The sequence below is a fragment of the Lissotriton vulgaris genome, chromosome 3_1, assembly GCF_964263255.1.
Source record: "Lissotriton vulgaris chromosome 3_1, aLisVul1.2, whole genome shotgun sequence".
In the NCBI taxonomy this organism is placed as follows: domain Eukaryota; kingdom Metazoa; phylum Chordata; class Amphibia; order Caudata; family Salamandridae; genus Lissotriton; species Lissotriton vulgaris.
This window is the reverse complement of record NC_141689.1, coordinates 2,059,265,048-2,059,290,167: the sequence shown is the minus strand read 5'-3', so window position 1 is coordinate 2,059,290,167 and position 25,120 is coordinate 2,059,265,048. Positions and strand designations below refer to the sequence as shown.

General features: G+C 43.6%; 1 protein-coding gene across 9 annotated transcripts in view; it reads left to right on the top strand.

The window, feature by feature from the left end:
* The window catches only part of ZDHHC2 (zDHHC palmitoyltransferase 2), a 579,224-nt gene that overhangs the window by 366,632 nt on the left and 187,472 nt on the right, over nucleotides 1–25,120 (top strand). For 5 of the 9 annotated variants that reach the window (XM_086962594.1, XM_086962593.1, XM_086962591.1 and 2 more), the window contains exon 9: nucleotides 6,104–6,220. The exons of the other annotated variants lie outside the window; for them this stretch is intronic. In XM_086962594.1, coding sequence (XP_086818720.1) covers nucleotides 6,104–6,220 — 117 coding nt within the window. The remainder of the gene's footprint in view (nucleotides 1–6,103; nucleotides 6,221–25,120) is intronic. 9 annotated transcript variants of the gene reach the window in all.

Sequence of the window (25,120 nt, the reverse complement as noted above, 5' to 3'; positions counted from 1 at the left end):
ATTTCATCCTGACCAGCATTCCTCTTTTTCATCCAAAAGGGATAGATCATATCACTTGGCAGTCTCCTGTGAAACAACTCAAAAGGAGTTTGACCAGTTGTATGCGGAGAGAACCTGTAAGCGTTAACCTTTCTCCGCAACTCTTCCCTCCAATCTTTCCCACACACTTTTTCCAGTTACAAACTTTATTTCAAAGTTCTATTAAGTGTTTCCATCAAGCCATTAATTTGGGAATTATAAAGTGAACATTTCTTGTGCAAAATATCCCTTTCATAAAATAACTTTTCCATAGCATGTGATGTGAATTGAATTCCATTGTCATTGATGATAGCTCCTGGGTTGCTTTCTCTGCTAAAATGTTCCCCAAAAATCTCATCACTGAAGCCCAAGAAATTTCTGACACAACTTTGACTGTAGACCATCTAGAGAACATAAACATTAGTACGAGTAGATAAACAGACCAACAACCCCCCCCCCCCCCCTGATAGGACCCAAAATGTCTAGGGCAATCTCCTCCCACGGTACCAATAGTACATCTGCACATCCCTTAGAAGAGGCATACTTACCTTCTTGAGTTTGTCACTTAAAGAACATTCAACACATTTCCTTACAATTTGCTTAATTTGTACACCCATCCCTGGTGTTATTAATCACTCATCAATCTTTCTTTTGTTTTACTTATGCCAAGCTGTCCCACATGCACTATCTGTTAATTGTTTTCTCCAAACTTCCAGAGTCTTAGATTTCTCATGACAAACCAATTGTTAACAAATAAATTATCCCGTACCTTGCAAAACCATTTCTCACCCTCATTGGAAACATCCCAAGCCCCTCCCTTGAGAATCCTATCTCACACACTACAGAGCACACTGTCCTTGCCCAGCTCAGTCAACCTTGTCCTTACAACCATCTGTCATCGCCAATCTCAAAAGACATTCTACTGCTTTAGTTGAAACTCCAGGTACATACTCCACATTAACCTGGAAATCCTGCAAAAACACATCCCACTTACAAATGCAACTGGATACAGAACCTCATCATTTTCTTTAAAAAAAATGCATTTAACTGTTTGTGATTGGTTTACACATTAAACCTGTGCCCCTGTGAAAACTTCCTAAATTTTCTTATAGACCAATATAATGCAAGAGCCTCCTTTTTAATAGTGGAGTATATTAGCTCAGATTATCTCAGTGCCCTGATGACTTCACAAACCCCCTGAGCCTGCTTTATTAATGCCCCAACACCCTTATCACTGGCCTCTGTAGGGACCGAGGACAACATACCTGGAACAAAACTGCTCATATTCTGAGCTCCCTTCAAACTTACTTTAACATCCTTAAATTCCTCCTCACATTGTTCACTCCAATCAAAATCCACACCATTTCTCAACAATCCACTCAAAGCACAATCCTACTTGCAAAATTTGACACAAAACGAGAATAAAATTCTGCCATCCCCAAAAATGTATGTACATCCTCCTTCCATTCCGGCCTCGATAAGTTCAATATTGCATTCACAAGATCATCCTTAGGCTTAACCAAAATTACATGTCCCAAATACTCAATTTCCTCCTGGGCGAACTTACACTTCTTAGCCTTGAGTGTGACACCATTCTCACTTAAGATCTCTAGTACTTTCTTGACTCTACCCAAATGTTGCTCTTTATCTTATCATCAAAATATTATCCTGAAAAAACAGAACACCCTCCAGTTTACTGGACATTCTCATCATCAGCCTCTGGAATACTGAGGCAGCAGAACACAAGCCAAAAGACATGCGATTGAATCTGAACATACAAAAAGACTTGATAGATTAAGTAAAATCTTTAGACCGATCCGATAGTCTGACCTGATGGCCCGCCAATTTATGATCTACAGAGGTGAACCACCTTGGAACAGAAAGAGTTCCCACTAGTTCTGTTATGTTGGGAAGAGGAAACTTTAATTCAACCACCCTCTTATTATGTTCTCTCAAGTCAATACATAGCCTAATCTCCTTATTGGGCTTGCAAGTTACCACAATGGAAGCCAACCATTCTGTTCAATTATTCCTTCACCACACAGCCCACCCAATTCCTGTTGGACAGCTTACCTCACACTATAGGAATATTCCTTGCCTTACATGAAAAGGGAACAAAATCCGCTTTGAGCTTCATGCCATGCAAATAATTCTTCAAACACCCTATGTTAGATGAAAAGACAGAGGGAAACTCTGTCACGAGATCCTTAGGAAATTTGTTGAAACAGTTCATTTGGACTTGGACCTGGGGATTGCCATTGGGATTTAGTGTTATGACAAACAACTTATGATGAGGCCAATTTAGTGTGGTATCCCCATCAATGGGAACATATGTTTTACCTTCAGATTCATTCCCTTTAGAACTGAAATGTCCCTCAAAATAACCAATCAACTCTATAAGCTTACCACCATTAGAAAAGGGCTAGACATCGGGATTTAGCAACTCAGCTTTGCCCATAAAGTATCTATAGACCATGACATCCAATATTAAAGTCAAATGTGCACCAGAATCCATCATCATGTTTTCAGCAATGCCATTCACCCAAACTATGTCAGTAGGATGCCCAACATCATCGCTCACTCCATTGATAGTACCCCAAATTTGCGGCAGAAAGGGTTCACTAACCGCACTTACTTCATTGATCTTCTATTTGTCTTTATCTATAGTTCATGGGTTTGTACCACTCTTACAACACTTAGCATAATGCCCCTATTTTCCACATCCATTGCATCCACAATTGATAGCAGGACAGCCCTTACTATTGCCCCCATGACTCAAATTACCACATCTAAAGCATGGCCCTTTACACTTTTGCACGTATCTGTTTTTAGATGTGAAGATTGGAATTAACAGCATTTACCATCTGCAAATCAGACTTCTTAGAAGAGTTCTGATATAATTCTGCAACACATGCCTGTGAATGTTCAATTTGTTTTGCTATGAGTAACACCTCACTGAGTTTAGAATATACCTTTAACCACAAATCTTCCCTCACTTTGTCATTCATACACAGCATCATGAACTGATCTCCTATCCATTCATTTGTATTACTTCTAGAATTGCATGTGCATGGCAACTGCCTCAAAGTAGTCCCATAGTCCTCTACTGATTCATCGGGCCAATGTGCATGCATACCAAAATGATACCTTTTTTACTATTATAGACATTTAGGCAGATAATGCCTGTCCAACTTTTTCACACATATTTCATATCTGTTTATACTGGGTGCTGCATCACTCCTTTCTTCATCAGACAAGTCAGTGAGATGTTCAAAAATCCCCTGCTCTTCAGATCCAAGACAATGCAGAAGTAAGGAAGCTTTCTTCTGCAGAAATGTTTGTACCAAATACTTTGAAATAATTATTAAACATTTTCCATTTAGACCATTTTAGGTTCACCGGGCATTGGTTAGAAAAACGGAGGAGGAGGTCTATTCTGCATTATAAAACAACAGTTAATAATCACACAATATAAATGTTGTTGCCCAAAATACAGCAAATAATAAACACACAGGAAAAGTCCAAACACCAGTTTCCCACACGATACTGGAGTCTTCCAAGGGTCTCCTTGTAGAACAATAGCTGATATGAAGAAAACAATAACAAATCTCAAAGGGAGTTGCTGTAGAATAGAATTTGGCCAGTAGCTGATAGTCAAACCATGGGATATCAATTACAAATTTACAGGGGGGAAGTAACAAAGTAAAGCTTCCAAGGTGCTAGATATGACAGTCAAACATGGTCCTCAATGCGATGGGAGAATTCACAAAAGAGGGGTTAATACATACAGTTTCATTACAGTGCCCACGATTGCCAAATAACTGTCAGCGTTAGAGCTTGCACATATATATGTAAGCTGTAGAACCTCTGATTCCTGGGACTTGTGTGCAGTGAAGCGGCACAGCACGGCTTACGATTAGAAGATGAGGACACAATGAAATCTGAACAGTGCTGTGACATAGAAGTACTGGCTGAAGACGGCTGATAGCCAGAAACCGGTCCTAGGATGCTTGATTCTGGTCCAGGGAAGACATTGCTTGGCAGTTCGTGCTGGACTGTTCCCAAGAGGCACAGGGTCAAGGCTGATTTGAATATGGCCATATCTGAACTGGGGTGGTGGGGTGAGCAAAAAACGATGGATTTAGGCCCAGATCTCTGTACTGGGGTAAATGTATGACATTGTTCTGCATTCTGTCCATCAATTGTTGTTTTTACAGACGTATGGCACATGGTATGGCACACCGAAAAAGCTGTAATGCTTACGTAAGGTAGAGTGCCATAACGCTTACGTGAGTAGGGACAAGGGCCACTGCTCGCGGGCACAGTTGATTTCCGCCGGTGCGCACACAAGGAAGTAACGGTTGAAACTAGTAAGGGCTCACGGCTTCCAGAAACCGGTGTAAATCTAAGTACACACCAGATACATTTCGGAAATTAACTTAGCAATAATATAAGCAGTAGTAGAATAAAATTAAAACAGGGAATAATCAAATGTAATCCCTCATGAAGCACAATAGAACAGTAGATCCTTTTGAGAAGACATATCCATGTATTCCTGCAAAGTGTTTTATCCTCAAGAAAGCTGGCCTTTCAAAGTAGAAGGAGCATAATTGAAGTAAAGCTAATTTAGAGGTAAAGTACCTTTTCTCAAAAACACAAAGCAAACTGTCTTATGAATCCAGTAATGTATGAGTTGATGTCCCCAAAGTGTGAGGTTCACCAGTTTGTGCCAATTTGTGGTAATCTTCAAAAAATACGTCTGGAGAAGTTATGGTAAAAAGAAAAGAGCTTTATTTTCATGTAAGGACTTCAGCCTCCAACTAACTGTCTCTTCTCTCCAGATCCTTCAGTTGTTACTTGGTCATAGACTCTAGAACATAGAACCCCCAATGACATAGGCAAGAGTCGGATATCACACAAGTAAATTAGCCCTTGGAGTCACTCTGGGTTTGGGGTTAAAGTGATGCAGGTCCAGTTGTTCTCACTAAGGCTAGAGGGCAGCAGGTCAGCACAGCAGGGCAACAGTTCCTTCAGAGCAGCAGTCCAGCAGAGTGGGAGTCGTTGTAGCAGTACATTAGTCCCTCCTCCCAGCAGGGTGTCCACAGGTGCAGAAGTGTACTGACCTGGTGGTATCTGAAGTCCAGAATTTATACGCAATTGTGCCTTTGGAGTGGGGAGAAGCTTCCAGGGGTATGCCTTTGAAGTGAACTGGTGCCCTGCCTTCCTGGCCCTGGCTCTAGACTAATTACACGGGCTATGCAGCCCTCTGTGTGGAGAAAGGGCCTATTCAAGTATAGGTGGGGCTGGGCCCAGCTCCTCCCTCCCATCCTTCCAGTGATGGCCAATCCAGCCACAGCTAAGCTCCCAATTATGTTTGGCTGTCAAGGAGGAATGCCCAAAGCCCATCTGTCACCAACATCCAGTCATCTGAGCCAGAAACAAGTTGCATGCCCCAATGGTCTCATTTTCAAGTAATGGAGGCAGGACCACACAGTAAGTCGCTTTGCCGCGCTGCCCTGCGTCGAAAGGAAAGAGCAGGAATACATTGTATTTAAAGTATACAGGGCATTCCTGTCCTTTCCTACTGCATTACTGCTGTTTTGGCTGCCCTGTACCAACGGAGGCACCCCTCCGACCATAGTGCTAGAGTGTCTGCATTGTAGGAACAATTGTCTTTATACAGGAAGGAACACCTGCACAAAAATAATCAATGGAGGTGGTTTCTCCTTTCCATGTGTCCTGCACAATTTAATGGTATGCAAAACTATACATATGATATTAAGTAAAATAATTTAATGACATTTGACCACTACTGGTTATTAATCCCCATAATCACTATCCCCCCACCTATAATAGATATACCATCACAATATAAAGGGTGTCTTTAAAAAAAAAAAATCATACCTATTGGCTTGGTCAAGAGGCAACTTCAAAAATATAGAAAGAAAGACTAGTATAGCGTGAAGATTCGCATTCACTGGAGCTTCGCATTTGTAGTCGAAGCCGGTAGCAAGATATTGTTGCGAATGGGCTCATTTGCGGTCATGAAGAGCCCAAAACTTCAGGATGTTTCCTTTTCTTCCAGGAGGAGCTCAACTGATGCCAGGCCAAGGGTCCAGGACCTGGGAGGCACTTCTTGGGGACCAGGAACTCACTCCAATAGAAGCCACCAGGGCTCAGACAGGTCCAGCTGCAGGCCCAGGTAGGTTGAGTTCAGCAGTGCAGCTAGCCAGTTGCAGGGAGACCTATGGAGCTTGTTGTGTCCCTGTATCACAGAACAGGAGGCCAGCTAAATACAATGCAAGCACCAAACGGTCAGGACAAGAAAATGGCAACTTTTTAAAAGTGGCATTTGCAGAATTGTGACTTATAATCTGACGTTACCATTGTAGAGGATTTTGAATTACAATTCTTTAGACACCAAATATGAGATTTCCACCTGCTCCCAAACAAAAAATATCACTTATTAAATGTAATAAGGAAACCCAATGTACCAGGACATGTAAAACTTAAAAGTATATGTTTAAACCTTTTTAAATGTAATATAACTACTCACACACCCACTTTACTTTACTTTACTTTGTGGATTTATAGAGCACAAGCGAATCATCCCCAAGAGGATCTCTTGGCGCTATAGGAGAAGGTAAATTATTGGGCATGCACATCTAGGAGATCTTCCCTTGCTCCCACCAGCAGCAAGTAACCATAATCCAGCCGACTCACCACGAGTGACTGGACAAGGGTTTTTCTCGCTGACAAAGGGATCCAGGGAAAGATCTTCTTAAGCATCCTCATTGTGCCAAAACACATGCTTGACACTGTTTTGACCTGCTCCTCCATGGATAGTTTATCATCTATCCTGATGCCCAAGTTCTTAGCCCAGCTAGTAGGTAGGGGGGCTTCACCCAGCTTGGTAGGCCACCACTCCGGAGACCAGATTGCTTTGGCCTTCCCGAACAGCAGAATTTCCGTTTTTGAGGAATTAAGTTGTAGGAAATTCCTCCTCATTCAGATAGCGATGCTAGACATGCATCTTCTGAATTTCAGTTGGGTTGACATAATGTCCTCCCCAATGGAGACAATCAGCTGCATGTCGTCCGCATAGGAAATGGTCTCAAAGCCATGGCCTCTGATGATATCAGCCAAGGGAGTCACGTATGCATTAAACAGGGTGGGACTCAGCACAGATCCCTGCCCACCCCTGTGGTCTGCGATACGAATGCATCCAACTGGATGCTATGGGTACGGACAGAAAGAAAGCTTTGAATCCACTTAAGAGCCCTGACCTTCACCCCAATCCCCCTCAGTCTGTCTAGCAGCATCCTGTGCAAGATTGTGTCAAATGCTGCTGACAGATCAAGGAGGACTAGGATCACTGGGGTCTCTCTATCCAGTGTCATCCTTATGGTATCAGTCACCTCTAACAGTGCAGCCTCCGTGGTATGGGATGCCCGGAATCTGGACTGCGAGGGATCCAAAAGGCTGTTTTGTTCCAGATAGAGGGATAGCTGTTGGTTCACCAAGGTTTCCAGAACCTTCGAGCAACAGGGGAGAAGCGAGATTGGCCTGTAGTTCTGCAACTCAGTCGGGTCTGCTAATGCCTTCTTTAGGAGTGGCTTTACCCGCGCGTTTTCCACTTATTCGGAAATATAGCGTCTCAAATGACATGTTGTATATTTTAGAAAGCGCATCTGCTAAGACCGGACTAAGTATTGACATGACCGCCGGTAGTGCAGCATCTAATGGGGAGCCTGATTTTACCCGGCTTAGTAGAGAGGCTACTTGCTCTCTCGTTACGTCAGTGAAAAAATCCAGCCCACAAGAAGAGGCCGCCTTCTGTGACGGGTCTTTAGGTAGGCATCCCTCCACCGTTTCTTCTATTGCCGGGTCAGAGGACTGGTACATCAGATCAATCTTATTGGCAAAATACCTGGCTAGATCATCACATAGTTCCTGAGTCTGAGGGGGTGCCACATTATCAGCCTTGGGATTTGTAAAATCAAGCCCACAGGAAGAAACCGCTTCCTGTGGGGGGTCTCTGGGTAGGTATCCCTCCACCGGTTCTTCTATCGCCGGATCAAAGGACTGATAAATCAGATCAATCTTATTGGTAAAATACCTGGCTAGATCTTCACATAGTTCCTGAGTGGGAGGGGGTGCCGCATTAATCGCCTTGGGATTTTTAAATTCCTTCAGGATCCGTATAGTTCCCTAGAAGAATTTTTGGCCTCTGTAAGGCGTACACCCAAATGTGTCCTTCTTGCTGTATTACAGCTATTTAGGTAGCCTCTATGTGATTTTCGATATAGTAATTCGTCTAATTCCCCCTTTGATTTCCTCCATCTCCTCTACAGGACGCTGCAACTGGACTTCTCCTTTCTAAGGGTGTCCGAGTACCAGGGGCAGGAGCTGCCCTCTCCTGAATAGCGACCCTTTTCCCTCCAGTCTTTCCAAGGCAGAATTGGGGTCCGCGTCCAGATTGAACAAGGGGTCACTATAAGCCTGGCTAAAGGCGGAAGGGGTTACTCTCGCCCAGGGTCTTCAAAAATTCTTCTGACCTTGTGCCCGCACTACTGGATGTACAGGCAGTACCCAAAAACTTAATGCCATTTGGTCAGTCCAGCCAAGTGCTTGAGGAGGCTCAACTGCCAAATCCGATATGTTGGAAAAAATGGCATCTAACGTGTGGCACCTGTCCATTCTATGACCTGGTCACGCTCTACTCTGAATATTAGGAGATCCATATTGACCGAAGACACCCTATCCAACATCCTGGTATAATAAGGGAGTCGGGTGGCGATGGCTAATCCCCCCCACGTTTACAGGGTCAGTCCAGCCTGCTGACTGCATGATCGTCCGGAAAGGCCACTGCTAGGGCTGGTTTGGCCTCATTGTTGAGCCACCTTTTGGTTAATAGGTATATGTCAGGCTTACGGTCCTCTAATGAGTCCCATGTCTCAGTTGCATGCTTAGGAGTAGATCTGGTGTTCAGATATAATCCTTGCATGCCAGATCTCTGTCTATCCTGCCCGGTCCCACTAGTCCCCCCACGGCTGTCATTGTGCATCCCCTGTCGTGGTTGTTTACTATGTATACAAGGATGAGGATCGGGAAGGGAGGGTAGTCGTTTAATCAGGGCCCACCCGCAGTTGGCGCACCTGTAATTCCTTGTGGCCCTCTTACCATCATTTGCTCAAAGCTCTTTATCCCCAGTACATGATAGTGAATGCCTATGGGCCAGGAGTGCCTCTTGTGTGTAGGCGATTCGTCTCCCAGAGGAACCCTGCTGTAAAACTAGCAGCATCCCCTGGCAGCTGGCGCTTTCTGGCACGGATGGGTGCAGACAGCTTGACTTTGGATCACCCGCTGCGCGCACGCGCTCAGGAGCTGGGATTTATGATGGCGGCGTGTTATCGACTAGACAGCCAACCGCCTGGTTAGTTCACAGTGTAGAAAGAATTAATGGCCTCTCTCCACTCCAGCAATTGCCTAATGCGATTGCGGTGGACCGGAGAGTGCCCTGAGTGCCCCAGTGAAATTAAAACACAGCAATCGAATTTTAATGTCCCTGCCCGGGAGCCCGGAATTTATGGCAGCGAAATGTTGTCGACTAGACCGCCAACCGCCTGGTTAGTTCACAGTGTAGAAAGACTTAATGGCCTCTCTCTACTGAAACAATGGCCTAATGCGATTGTGGTGGACCGGAGAGTGCCCTGAGTGCCTCAGTGAAATTAAAGCACAGCAATCGAATTTTAATGTCCCGTTTCGCAACAGTATTCCCAAATAATACCCATTAAAATACAATCGGGCTTTCAGCACTGCCCGAATGCCTTTGTCCTCGGCCCGCCCGGGAGCTGGAATTTATGGCAGCAGTGTGTTGTTGTTGTTGACTAGACCACCAGCCGCCTGGTTAGTTCACAGTGTAGAAAGACTTAATGGCCTCTCTCCAATCAAACAATCGCCTAATGCAATTGCGGTGGACCGGAGAGTGCCCTGAGTGCCTCAGTGGCTGGGTCCATAGTGAGGTGGTGTGGTGTGCAAATGAACAATTGACTAGTATGCACCCTAGCGTAATTTATAGCGGCTGAGATTAATTAAATCATTCCATCCATCACTTTAATGATTGACAGTTGTCACCAGATGTAAAGATCTCCCATATGTCTGTTTGGAAAATAAAAACTCCATCGATCAAACAGCTGACTAAATATGAAACATCCAATTTTTCATTTTGTCACTGCAAATTTCACCACCTCATGAGTGACCAAAAAGGTTTTCAAATGCCTGAGTTTACCACATTTTGTGTATATACATCTATATTAGACTATGCCAACTGCATCGATTTAATGAGTAATGTTGGTGAAGAGCGCACACGGTTAGTGAAATTACACGGCGTATATCGATATGTGTGCTGTGTTGGAAATATGCCTGCAGAGCATATGAATGAGATACTCAAATAGTGGCCTTGTCCCAAAAGGTGACTAGGACTCCAACACGCACTACTAACTGCATCGATTTAAACATACCAAAATATTTACTAAAGAAACTTAAAACACTATAGAATGCTCTGGTGCACATGTTGCTATCAGACACATGGCAAACACCATTTAGCTCCAGTGCTTTGCATGTGTCAGGAGTTGTTTTTTTTGTTTTTTTAATGAGCATGTTACAGACCTTTTTATGTTCTAGATCATATGTGCTTATTTGTATATTTACAGTGCATGCCGCACAGAGATTATGTTTATTTGATGGTCAATACACTCAATTTGTTGCTAGATTATAAGGGGAGCGGCCTTCCTACATTCTAGAACTCTTTTCCTTATTGTAAGAAATTGGGTTATTCTTTATGCAGGATGTGAGGCCTGCACATGTAATACATCCACAATTTTCTCCTTACTAGCAACCAAGTACCACATCGTAACACGTGACTCTCTCAGAGTAGCGAAGCAGCGCAGTCTAAGGCATACTCAGGGAAGGTGGTGTGGGCTAGTAATCCCCATTAGTTGGCACTCAATAAATGATTGCCCAGTCAGTGCTTTTTCTATGAAAAAGCAAAAGTACGTTTATTTTGCACACACACACTACTAAATAGTAATACTTATGATATCCATTGACATTTTTTAATCACATTTGACTAAAAGTGGTTAATAATCCCATAATCATTATCCCCCAACATACACTATATATAACATATCAATATAAGGGGCGCCCTTTTAAAACAATCATACTATTGGCTTTGTCAAGCTGTAACTTCAACAATATAGAAACAAGACTATTGTAGCAGGAAGATGAGTGTTCACCAGAGCTTTGCATTTGTGGTCGAAGCGAGTAGCCAGATATTGGCTCATTTGCAGATGTGAAGAGCCCACAACTTCAGGATTTTTCCTTTTCTTCCGGGAGGAGCTCAACTGATGTCACACCATGGGTCCAGAACTTGAAAGGCACTTCTTGGGGATCAGGAACTTACTCCAGTAGAGGCCAGCAGGGCTCAGAGAGGTCTAGTTGCAGGTCCAGGTAGGTTCCGTGCAGCAGTGCAGCTCTCCAGTTGCACGGAGGCCTCCGGAGTTTGTTGTGTCCCTGCATCTCAGAACAGGAGGCCAGCCTATTCACTTTTGGAGTCACGCAGGTATCCCGGAATGAAGGGAACATGTTCAGCCTTCCTTCTGAGACAGCAGGGCAGGCCTCACGCAGCAAGGCTCGCTTCTGGCAGCAGGCCATGTCCTTTTTCTGTAATGTCCACAGGTTGAGGAATGTATTGAAGTATAGGTCTGAGAGTCTTAGAATTTATCCTTGGGGTCTGCTTTGAAGTGGAAGAAACTTACCCACAGAGTTATCTGGAATTTCCTGTCTCCGTGCCTTGGCTAGGTCATAAAAGGTTATGTGTGAAGTTCTTTGTGCATGGACTAATGCAGCACCTTTGAAGTGTAAGTGTGGTTGGTGACAGCCCCGCCGCTCACACTAAGGGGTTCATTATGATGGTGGAAGGACCGCCATCCCCGGGCCGGTAGTGGCGGTCCTTCCGCCATCATACTGAAAATTCCTACAGCCAAATTAGGATGGTGGTGGTACACCATGGTTCCACAAGTGGTCCTTTTCCTCCTGCCTTGCAGAACCCTGAACCAGGCCAACTTTGCGGCGGTGCCGTGCAGGCACCGCCGTGGGGATTAGGATATCCCTTTCCGCCTGTATTTTTACAGCGGATATCTCGCTGCAAAAAGACAGGCAGAGACTGGCTTTGGGGGACCGTTGCAGGCCCACTCTGTGTGGGGGAGGGTTAATATGCACTGGGGGTACCCGTGGCCTCCCCCCTATATTTCCATGCACAAGGTAGCAGGCACTGCATGGTGCCTGCCACGTTGTGCATGGAAATGCATTACGTGCCATTTGTACATTGCGTCCACAATGATCTGGGGCCTGGATGTGCCTGCCATAGTGGTGGGCACATCCTAATACACTGAGCGGGACCACCCCCTTCCTGGCGGCCTGTCCCAGCTCCGCAGAGATGGGGGGCGGACTGATGTTCGCCCGCCATCGTAATGAGCCACTAAGTCAGGATGGCCCATCCTGACAACATCCAGTCCCCCAAATGTAAGGCTATCTGGGAAGAATAAACAAAGGCTAAGGGCCAAATACACCTAGTCATGTTACCCAGAAAACAGACTACAAACAGCAAATGGTTAGGACAAGAAAATGCCAACTTTCTAAAAGTTACACCAACTACCGGGGTTGTGCCCTATGGAATCAGCAAGGCAGGGCTACCGAAAAATCAACAACATCAATTACCATTACTGATTAACTATTTACATACACTCAATTTTTATGAACATTCTATTTAATAATAGTGGTCTTCAAATATTTGCTGAGAGGGGACTCCAGCCCCCAGCAAGTAACGCAGCCTGACTACCACCAACGCCACGCCACACCATCTTCGCGCCAGGAGGCGCTTATCTGGGGCTTGAGCTTCCTGCAGTGGTGGACACCGTAACTGCAGAGAGGGGGCTTCAGCCCCTAGCAAGCAATGCGGCCCGAGCGCCGCCATGCCACCTTCGTGTTAGGAGGCGCTTGTCTGGGGTTTTGGCCTCCCACAGCGTGGGAGACTGTACCTGCAGAGAGGAGATGCCAGCCCCCAGCAAGCAATGTGGCCTAAGTGCCGACAAGGACACGCCATCTTCACACCAGGAGGTGCTTATCTGGGCTTGGGCCCCGCAGCAACGCAGGATGCGCGCAGGCATGCCCAGGCCTTGCCCGGGCCAAGGGTGGGCCCGTCTGCACATGTCAGAGGCTGGGCTGTGCTGGGCCACCCCCCTATCAATTTTGCCCCAGCGGATCGAGACCAGATACTTACAACAAAGAAAAGGTACTGTACTGTACTATATTAGGATAGCGCCCCTCTGAATAACTCTTAACCTCTCCCTTGTGAGCCTCTTGTGGATTGGGATGTTTTCTTGTGCTCTTGCCCTGCGCGCTGTGAGACTGAGCTGCAATGGAAAAGCACAAAATCACCGAGGGAGGATCGAAGGACGTCTGCAAAAAGAAGGTGAAAAAGAGAACTCTGGCTGTGAGTCGAGTTACAGGGGTAGGGGTGCTAGATCACATTGATTTCATGTTATCCGAATGTGAGGGTCTTCCTCATACAAACCCAACCAACACTTCACCTAAGTATTCCAACACATAGGTACCTAGAAGTCCTACACATACCGGTCTTATTGGCCACATACCAGCTATATTTAATAGAGCAGCCAGTAGGAATCAAGCACCTGTCATTTTAAACTCACAACCTAGCAGGTCTGTTATTGGGGGCAATGAAGTGCAAGAGACCGCAGTTGACCTATCAGCTTTCTCCTACAGCAATAGTTTTTCCCCACTCTTAGAACACGTGGATTTACAAGACACTATTATTAGCCTGGGCAGTGGGGTGCAAAGAGAGTGTACAGAGGCTCATATATGTCCAAACAAGGACGTTCAACCAGTTGTAAGCCCAGTCTTGTATCTAAATAGTCTTGATAGTAACAGCGGAGACTGTCTATTAAGTTACACAAACCCTATATTAAACAATGCACCCATGCAAAGATCATTAGCACTGCAAATAATTGATCTATTGAAGGAAATTAGAGCGCTAAAAGCAACTGTTGGCAGCCTTTCCAAGTCACTAAGCAAGGTACTTACAGATGTTCAACTTGTTAAGAAACAACTGGGATCCCAATCAATCCACTCAGTAAACGTTTAAGGGGGGACAGACAGTGTTAGTCATCTACCAGGGGACCCTTCCAAGAAATATTATAGGAAGAACAGGCAGAGGAAATACAATCCCTAGCACTAAGGATGATCATCCAGATTCTAGACATCCGAGTGGGGTAGGTCAAAATAGGACTGGTTTTCGGCAACCTATTAACCTGAACAAGGCCCGAAGTCCCCTACCCAGTCCTGCATACCATCAGGCAAACATAACCCCTGTTTCTCATTTCGCTGATAGGACTCTTGACCTGAGACTAACAGTATAACTGGTCAATGTACCAAAGCTCCCCCCTAGTTTATATAAAGAGGATGAGGGCGCCCTGATAAATAAGTGCATTCACTGGATCCGGCGAGTGATGGGGTGCCGTTCAGAAATAAGGGGTGACATTATTGGGGCTAAAAGACACTCTTATTCGGGGGCTACCCCTGATGCCATTGCACTTGCTTTGTCACATCGAGATTTTGTTGAAAATCTGGTAGCCTTTGATGTAGTACATCGTGTTTATCCTGGAAAATTGCTGGATTAAGGTCCAAGGGTGCCTCCCCAGACTGGAATACCTTTATTGAAAAGTTTAATTTATTTGCTTTTCAAAAAACCTGGTCTGTAGAAGCACTAGATCACCCGGGGTAATTATATTACTGCATTCCAGCTACTCAAGGTGGTAAGGATCACCAGAATATTGGCCTTAAGAAACTGGCACGTCCGATAGAGAGTAACAATATTCTTGCTATCCAATAGGTGTGTGGCCCCTATGGGAACATCGACATCTACAATGTATATGTGAGAGGCCACAGCGGAGGGCGAAGGTCCAAAACAATTCTTGCCTTAAGCGAGCCCTTAGATAATTTTTCTTGGCCCTCGTCTGTTGTCATAGTGGGAGACTTAAACACGACTTTTGAGCTCCTTGATAGCGAGGACAATGACTTGGTGGGGATGGAGGACGAACAGTGGGGAATCCCACACTTGAAAATACCTCCAATTAAAAGATGGACAGAGGTACCCATTCAACTGAAAGCCCTATGTTTAGAATACGGCATAAGGGCAGCCAACGGAATAACCATCTCTGATAGGCAAGAGGCCAATACGTTTAACAATGGCTACCACTCAAGCCATATTGAGCATCTTTTCATCAGTTTGAAATTATGGCTTACCCTTGAGGATATGTCTATGTTGACTTGTGTGGAGAGAGATCTAACCCTTTTTGCTCCACGTTTGTATTTAAGGAATTATAAATACATATACAAACCCATTATTCATGTATCACTCGTGATTTGCAATCTACCAACGACATGCAGCAAGTAAAATGGCCTATGATTTTAGAGCGACCAGAAATATTTTCCACTATTACCAGCGATGTTGAAAACATCTAAGCAGAGATGGAGATCTCTCTCCTCACCTCCCAACCTCTTAAAGAAATAACACTGCTGCATAGCACATTTATTTATTAAAATGCGCTCATACTTCCAAAGACCTTGCAGGGCTAAGGTGAAAGGTGCCCAGTCATAGCATCACTGGTATAGTAAAGAGTGTAAACAAGCCCGTAGATCCTTGGGGGAGGCAATTAGATTAGGTGACTTGGCCAGAGTACAAAATGCTAGGAAATTCTATAAAACGGCATCAGTAACTGCTAAAAAAATCCTGTAATGAGAATAGATGGCAGGATTTAAACAGGCATGTCATAGGAATAATAATCAACACTATTGGCATCTGGTAAAATGGGGCAGGGGTGGGGTAGCACCTCCCCCTCAAAATCAGGTTAATCACTTCGCTCTACAAAATGCCATTGATGACGCAGAGGACTGTGACCCTTTTCGGATTCATTTTTTTTTAAATGATAAAGTATTTGATCCGGTAGACGTAAGTGCAGCCCTTAGTGCCATCACAGGTGGGAGAGCACCAGGCATCCCCCACCTATGATGGCAGGTGGGGGATCCCCCAGACATTTTTTTGCAGGACAAGGGTAAATGGGGTCATTATTTATTGCTAATAGCAAACGCCATCGCCCATGGTGCCCCATCCCGGAAACATGGCGGGGGCGGATCATTCAAGTATATAAAAAAGTGGACAAGTCTTGCCAGTGAATTATAGGCCAATAAGCCAAATAGATTCAATCCCAAAAGTGGTGTCCAACTTGTCCTGGCAAAAACCCAAAAATGTATAGACGATAAAGACATCCTTAGTCCATTCCAGGCAGGTTTCCAGGCTCACATAAATACCATAGACCAGGTTTTTCGATTCGTCTTAATATATTGGCTAACCGTAGTTCTTGGCAAGGGCAGCATGTATGCTGCCTTTGTCGATCTCAAACAGCCTTTGACCTGGTCTCACGTAACAAGTTAAGGATGGGACTACAGAAGCTGAGGATGCCCACTGATTTACTTTCCCTTATCATCCGCCTTCAAAAGAACAATTTTGCAAATAGGGGAGCAAAGGGGAATAAGACCAACGCCTTCCCTATAGAGAGAAGTGAGTACGTAAGGGTGTATAATGGCACCTACTTTATATTCACTTTTTATTAATGGTGCTGACAATTTTTTATTTTCCATTCCTACTGATGCACCAGGTTTAGCAGGTAAAAAGATTCAGATGTTAGTGTTCGCAGATGATAAGCTTATTATTTCTAAAACTCCTATTGGGTTACAGCGTGCACTGCCACGTTTTGAAGATTTCTGCTTTCTACGAGGCTTAAAAATGAACGCAATAAAAACTAAATGTATGCATTTTAACCAGCATAGATCGTCCAAGGATTGTATGGTAATAGACAGGTCACCCCTTGAACAGGTAGACACATTTATCTACTTAGGTATCACACTGCAGAATGAATTGAGATGGAGGCCACATATTGACACCATGGCACTTAAGCACTAACTTAAGCATTAGCTAGCATCCTAAGAAACTAATTTAAAACATACTTGACCAAGCCTCTTAGTCCGGTGTTGCAGATTTATAACGCAAAGGTGGTCAGCTCAGCCTTATACATTGCTGATCGATGGGGCTTCGAGAAAAGTACACAGCTAGCTATATGAGAGAATAGGTTTCTCTGAGTGATTACAAGCTTACCACAAAGAACCCCCAAGCTACCTTTGTGGAATGACCTAGGCAAAAAAGGCTCTGGTAGATCGCTAGGTTTCACCCTATTCTATACTGACATAAAATCAGGAGCACGCTGGAATTAGCTACTTTTGCAGAGGGTCTTACAGATATTACTGATGTTAATCATTTCCATAAAATTAGTTGGCTGATTGATATCAGAAATCTCCTGGCCAGAATGGGTCTGTCGCATCTGTGGGAAACCCCATTGAGCGCCCAGTTTCCATCAAGGGACTCAATCAAGGAAAGATACTGGAAATTGATTGAACACAATGAGATTAGAAATAATGATTGTACATCAGTGATGGGGACTTTTTAACAAACACAATCATGGCGAATTTTGAGTATTATTGGGATGCAATCTCAAAGCCTCTTGGATCGTAAATTGTGTTTCCAAATTAATTTAGAGTGGGCTGTTTACCACTAAAATCTTTCACTGCTAACTGGATAACATCAGGTGACAACAATTGCCCTATTTGCACTGATCTAGGAGAAACCTATGCACATATATTGTTTGTCTGCCCCACCTTTTCCAGGCCCCGAAAACTATGATTGGCGCAGACATGCAGGAACATGTGCACATGATCATGTACTGTTGCCTTGAGAATTCTGCACACTGATTCATCACTCCGCTATGCTATCCCAGTAGTAACGTTTTTAAAATGGATGTGATCTATAAGATCTCAATTATCAACGGCAAACAATTGAACTTGGAATTGTGCTATTTGTGGTTGTGAAATAACTCTTTTAACATTGGCCTGTGGTATTTAGTAATGGTTTTAATGTTTTAGCCATGAAATGATAAACTTAACTGATTATGCTCACATATTTTTATAATATTTTAGTTCCCTATTTTTTTGTCTTAATAGTATTTTATGTTCAATGTTTTCGTGATGTATGGTCAAATAAAGCTTCTTTGATTGATTGGTTGTTTTAAATATTAGTCATGTCACTTTACAAATTCATCATATACAGAAGCTTATTACAAATAAATCATATATAAACAGTACATGAAACCTACCCCCATACATTAATAGACACTTTTACACAAAGTAATGAACACAAATAAACATACAAATCAGTTATGACAATATACATAGACAATCACAGTTCTGGAATATATTTGCCCAAACAGGAGGACACATCAGCTAACAACGATTTTAATTACATGTCTACTCCTGAACAAATGGGACAAGCAACCTCACAATGCACTGCTCTTATAACCAGGGGGTCAATTTATCAAATTTGCTGTTATAGCCCTAATTGCAATGCCTTATTTATTCGCTTGTAGGTTGCGCTGGTTGTCGGCGCATTTTAAACCTGTGGCTTTATTTATGGGTTCTCTTCAGGACTCAGAACTGATAAACACTTAGGTTCATAAATCAGTTTGGTGTATACTTTCACACAACCATCTGCACTTCTCCAGTCACCAAATGTAATTAAACAGGACCAGTCCATATGCATAGGCTCTCTAGCCCGTCTATGCAATGGCGGCTACAGCCATATTTCATAAATCCAGTTTAACTCATCACCATCACTGGAGCAGTGTGCGACCGACATAGAATGGACAAAGGAGAGAGTGACGGAACAAAGCCCTGCTCCCGCCAAAGAGTTCAAATGGATTTACGAAATGTAGTTGTAGCCATCAGTGCCTAGAGGGGCCATTCACAGACCCATACAGCCACCCAAGCACCTTATCACTGACTCACAAATCCACTCTCACACCCTCAAAACTACTCACACACACTCATTCAGCCACTCACACACCCACTCACAGATCTATACAGTCACTCACACACCCATTTGCTGAACCATATAGATATTCATACACCTACTCACAGACCAATATAGCCATCACACACCTACTCAAAGACCCATAAGCCCACTCACAAACATACTCACCAACCCAAACTGACACTAACGCACCCGCAAAACCAGTCAGAGACCCATACAGCCACTCACACATCAACTCATCAACCTATACAGCCGCACACATGCACTCTCAAAGGTTACAGGTTACAGTTAGGAAAAAAAATATTTTAAAAACTTTCAAAATTCACCCAAAAAACTAAAATTACAGGGACGTTATAGCTAGAAAAGACTTGGATTCGCCCACAGGAATCCTTAGAAATTCAGCAGTTAAATTTACTTGAGCATACTATAACTTACACCCCTGCAACGTGCTGCTTATGACCTCACATATTACATTACTTATGACATGGTCAGTGACACCACTGATAACATCTCAAATGACATCACTGAGGACATTATTCACAGAACCACTCATATACCCACACACCCCTACAACTACTCACTCACACACCCACTCCCACTCCCACTCACATACTCACATCCCCACAACACCACTCACAGACCCATACAACCACTCACACACTCCTACCCACACAACCTCTCACACACACGCACAACTACTCATACACCCACTCACACAGCCATACAACTACACACATCTACTTACATACCATACAACCATTCACACAGCTACTCAGACACCTACTCGCATACCCATAAACGCACTCACACACCCACTTGCACACCCATACAACCACTCATACATCCATACAATCACTCACACAGCCACTCACACACCCAGAAAACCACTTACAAACCCATTCACAGATCCATATAGCTACTCACATACCCACTGATGGACCTACACAGCCACTCCACATCCAGTGACAAATCTATACAGACACTCACACCCACTCACATATTCATACAGCCACCCACACATCTACTCACACACTGATACAGACAGTGACACAGCCATTCAGATGACATATGTTAGAAACAGAATAACTCATTAGTAGTACAGAAAGAATAGTATTTGAACTTGTGCAGCAACTTAGTATATATCTTTAATTCTCAGAAACGTTTATGAAACAGTTACAATCACAGGATGATGTAATCAGTGATGTTATTTGAGATGTCATCAGTGATGACACTGACCATGTCATGAGTGATGTAATATGTGAGGTCCAAAACTGTGTATTTTGCTCATGTAAGTTATAGTTTGCTCAACTTCTTAATTCTGAGCCTAAATATAACTTCCCTGTTACCTTTGTTTTTTTGTGGGTTTCTAAGGTTTTCCTAATTCCATTTCCTAACTATAACATACTGTTACCTTTGTTCTTTTTAAGTGAATATATACGTGCATTCACTGTAAAAAAACAAACATAATAATACAAATCTCTAAAATATACAAAACAAGTGTGCATGTGTGTATACCCTATTCACTTTTAATACACTCCTTTCCATACTAAATTCCACTGTACGGAACCACCGATGACATTCCTTCTCTTAAAATGATATCAGTTGTGACAATATGCCTGGAGGTAGACGTGCAATCAAATTCTTAAATAGTTGTTTTTTTATGCAATGGTAGATCCTAATTTGAATTTAAAGCAAAGCGTGGAATATGATTGGGCAGTGGTAGACTGGGGAGCAAGTACCTGCTCAGGCTGTGCACAGGGATCTACATGCACACCTTCAGGAGCGGCACAGACATCAGTCAATTTGACACTATCCCTCAGATGGGTATCAACCAAAAATAATCCAATTGAGCGATATCGCTGCCACTCCGGTCACACACTGTAATTATGTCCGAGTTCGATGTGAATCTGTTTTAGCGGTTTTGCCTCGTTTAAATCTTTCAGGGAGTATTTGGGGCTCCGAAAGGCTTCGAAGTTTTTGTTCCAAGCGAACCAGCCATACTTGTTTATTTCATGTGTTATTGACTAAACTTGATGTTGGTATAACTGGGTATTCTAGCTGGAGTTAATTACTTTGAGCTTTGTTTGTGGAGTACCTTTCTTGCAGACTATTGACAAAGGAGTAAATGCGCTTTCACACCCGGCTACCTCTTTGACTCCAACTCGTGTTTAGCAGATAGATGTGTTCCGCGGTGATTTCCCCTTTAACAGGCTATTCACACAAGAGTAAATGCAATATCACACGTGGTTCCAGCTTTGACTCTAATTAGGGTGTTTTTGGATTGATGTAATCGAACGAGTTAGCTAGGATTGTTGGTTTCCATCCTATGAACCTCAAAAATGTAAAGCAGTATAGTAATATGCGGTATGACTCACTTAGATTAATGAAGAAAGGGCATTAGACAAACTGCTGCTTCCGTTGTGATTAATTTATCCGTGAGTTGAGACAATTGTACGGCTTCGCCGGAGTTCATTACTTTTCAACCTGTGCGGAATTATGATTTATAACAGCTTGACAGTGTGTTATTAATTAGCCTCTATTAACCCTGTTGGTCTCAATTGACACAGTTATATGGCTTGCCCGCAATTCATCCCCACAGATTTCAAACTTGTGACAGTGTAGCGATATGTAATTAAAGTCAATTAACCATGTACCTCCACGTTAGCTAGTGCTTAATTTGTAAAATATTAAGTGCCAGGGCTCTGACCTGGAGGCCACTGCAGCTTGCACCACCCATCGCCCTTGTTATCACTGTCAGAACAACTGCTAACCATCTCTCTCTCATGTAAATGTGACAGCTCAGATTATTCCAGGTCCCCAAAGCTAAAGGAATGGCTGGGGAGGCAGGTATTAGCACTATTGTAATGTATATTGTATTCCTAAAGAACCGTTTTTCTGTTCATCTCTAAATTAGATGAGCAGCGCCACCATGTGGTAGACTGTTCTAAGTATGGTGTTGATAATTAAGTGCAGTTGCCGAGCAACGGAAACCAATTAAGGGCCGGTGCTGAGCACCTGAAAGCACCGGCTCATATTAAGCACTGGTTAGCATTGTTGTACTGTTTTATCCCAGTTCTATACTCTTTAGCTCAGCAGTTTTAAAACTTCTAACTAAGTAAAGGTGTGTGATTGATTAGTTTCAATTTGCCATGTTAGCAGCTCATGCAAAATACAATGAAAGGCACAGACTTCAAATTGAAAATTAACAATAACTGCTCGGGCCAAAGCCTCATTTGAGATATTATCGATGCATTTCATGCGGCTCTGCATGAGGGCTGTGTTCACTGTCCTGAGACTGCTCTCAGGGAGAAAGATCTTTATTTTCCTTATTATCCTAGGGATTAGGAGGCAGGCCGAGACTACCATGCTAACGTGGTCGCCATAAGAGAGTTTATTGTCCATGATCACCTCCAGGTTTTTGCTTTCTTGGTGGGTGAGGGGCACACGCCCAGCTCATCTGGCCACCACTCTGGCGTCCAGATATTGGGGTTATTTCCAAATATAAAGACCTCTGTTTTGCCAGAGTTTAATTTTAAGCAGTTGGCGACATCCATCCTGAGATGCCTTCATGCAATTATGAAAGCGAGCCCCAGTTTCCTTCTCCAATCGTTTTGTGATTGATAACACTATTTGAGTATCGTCTGCATATGAGGTAATTTGAAAGCCATAGGACTTGATCAGGACTGTCAAGGAGATCACATATATATTAAAGAGTGTTGGGCTTAATAAAGATCCCTGTGGTACCCCACAAGGAAGAGTGAATGGCTTTGACATATGGTTGTCCAGATCCACTGTTTGCAATTGTTCCGAAAGGAACGCTTGCAGAAGGTTCCCTGCAGCTCCTTGTACCCCCATTTCAGACAGCCGGCCCATCAGAGCCTCATGATGGACCGTGTCTAAGTCTGCTGACAGATCTAATAAAATGAGAATAACCTTTCCTCCTCTGTCCAACACCTCCCTCACCTCCTCTGGATGTAGGTAGATCCAGCTCAGTGCTATGATCTGCTCTAAAACCATATTGCAAGGGGTCGAGCAGATTGCTGTTTAAAAGATATGAGCTGTGTTGTGTGTTTATCGCCTTTTCAATGATCTTGGCCGGAAGCAGGAGTCTTGAAATTGGTCTGTAGTTGTTTGGATCGCTGGGGTCCAAGGTTGTTTTTTTTTAATGAGGGAAGGATAGAGGCCTTCTTCCACTGGCTAGGGAATATGCCAGATGTAATTATGTTATTGAACAGTGGTGTGAGGGTTGATCCTATTATTTCTGGAATTTGCCTCAATACCGATGCCGGGCAAGGGTCCTTCGGGAAACCAGAGCACATGGAGTTTAGAAGTTTAATAACAATAGGTGTTTCTATCATAGAGAAATTGGCTAACACAGGTGTGTTTGGTACCAAGCCTAGTGGCGTTTTTATCCCCTTTTCTACTAGGCTAAATGTGGAGAATATCGTTTCTACTTTTTATTGGAAGAATTTGGCTAATGTTTAGCAGAGTTCTGGCCTACTTTGGCTCTTGGGAGCCGCAAGTTTGGAAATAGTCTTGTAAAGTACCTTTGGATCAGATTTGGCCTGAGAAATTTGTTCTGTAAAGAACCTCTTTTTGGTTTTCAACAGTTTATCTTTGTACTGTTTCAGACTCTGCTTGTAGCTTTCCTTATCCTCGCTTGTATAGCCTTTCCTAGACACCCTTTCTAGACATTTGCAGGTCTGCTTTAGTTTTTTTAGTTCCTCTAAAAACCAAGCGGCAGACGGTTGTGCTCTTTTGGGGGTCCAGTTTTGACTGGGACGAGTTTGTTACAAGCTTCCTCTAGCCATTCCGTATATGCAGAGGCAGCATCTTCCACTTTTGAGGGGAGAGGGCGCTTAAGGTTTTTTAATGCTTCCCCTAACTCTTTACAGTCTAAGTTTTTCCAAACTCTTTTCCCAATAATCCCTGTAGGATCTAGTTCGAGTTTGTGACCTATGGGCTCTGTAACTTCAAAAAAGATGGCGCTGTGATCAGATCACACCAAAGGGAGTACCAAGGTGACTGTCAGTGTAGGATTCTTGGAGTATATGCCATCCAGCCTATGCCCCTTGCTGTGTGTTGGCCCTCCAATCAACTGTTTAAGTTCACCTGCTTCCATCACATGCCCTAGAGCGACAGTGTCTGAATTGGATAGATCCTCCACATGGAAGTTAAAATCCCCTAGCACAGAAAAGGAATCTGCGCATAGCCCTTCTTCGTGCAGTGACCCCAGCTGCTCTAGGAAACCACCCCAGACCCCGGAGGGAAATAAACGAGTATCCCCTTGAGGGTACTGTGGGGTGAGGTCCGTAGGCTAAATGAAAGAGCCTCACATGAGGCATTTGAATCATTGTGAAATATGGGTTTCAGTGAATTGTGGTAAATAACTGCTAGTCCCCCCCTCCCCCTCTTCCGTGAGGTCTGTCCAAGGTATGGCAGTGGAATTCCGGTGGGGCAGCATTAGCTAAATCGGGCCCAGAGGCCTAATCGGACCAGGACTCAGTTATGAGAACCAGTTTAATGTTTTGTTCTTCGATAAGCCATGCACATTCTGTGCTGTGTTTGATTAATGATCTGGCATTCAACAACATGCATCTAAGGGGAGGGAGGCCCGCCATTTTGTCCCTCTTACCAGTTCTGTCGTTGGAACCTGAGACAGGAAGGTGTAGATTGTATGGCAGAGGGATGTTGCCGGAGAGGCATATATTTTTATAGCATTTGGACATTCCTTCAAGAGGAATACAAGGACACCTAGTGTTTCCCCCACTGGGGTTACGTTTGATAAGGTCCCCCCTGGTGCATGTCGGCGTTGTTGGACCCATGACTAACAGTTTGCATGCAGCTCCTTGGTGCTTGTGAATAGATCACTGTGCTATATAATAAGGTTTGCAACCTATGAACTGGATGTAACAAAATGACCTTAGCATCAAAAGCAGTAACACACTTTGGGCCAGATGTATAAACACATTTTTCCATAGGAACAGAATGAGTAAAATTGTTCGATACATCTGGCCCTTACTTCTCTATATAAAATACCAATCT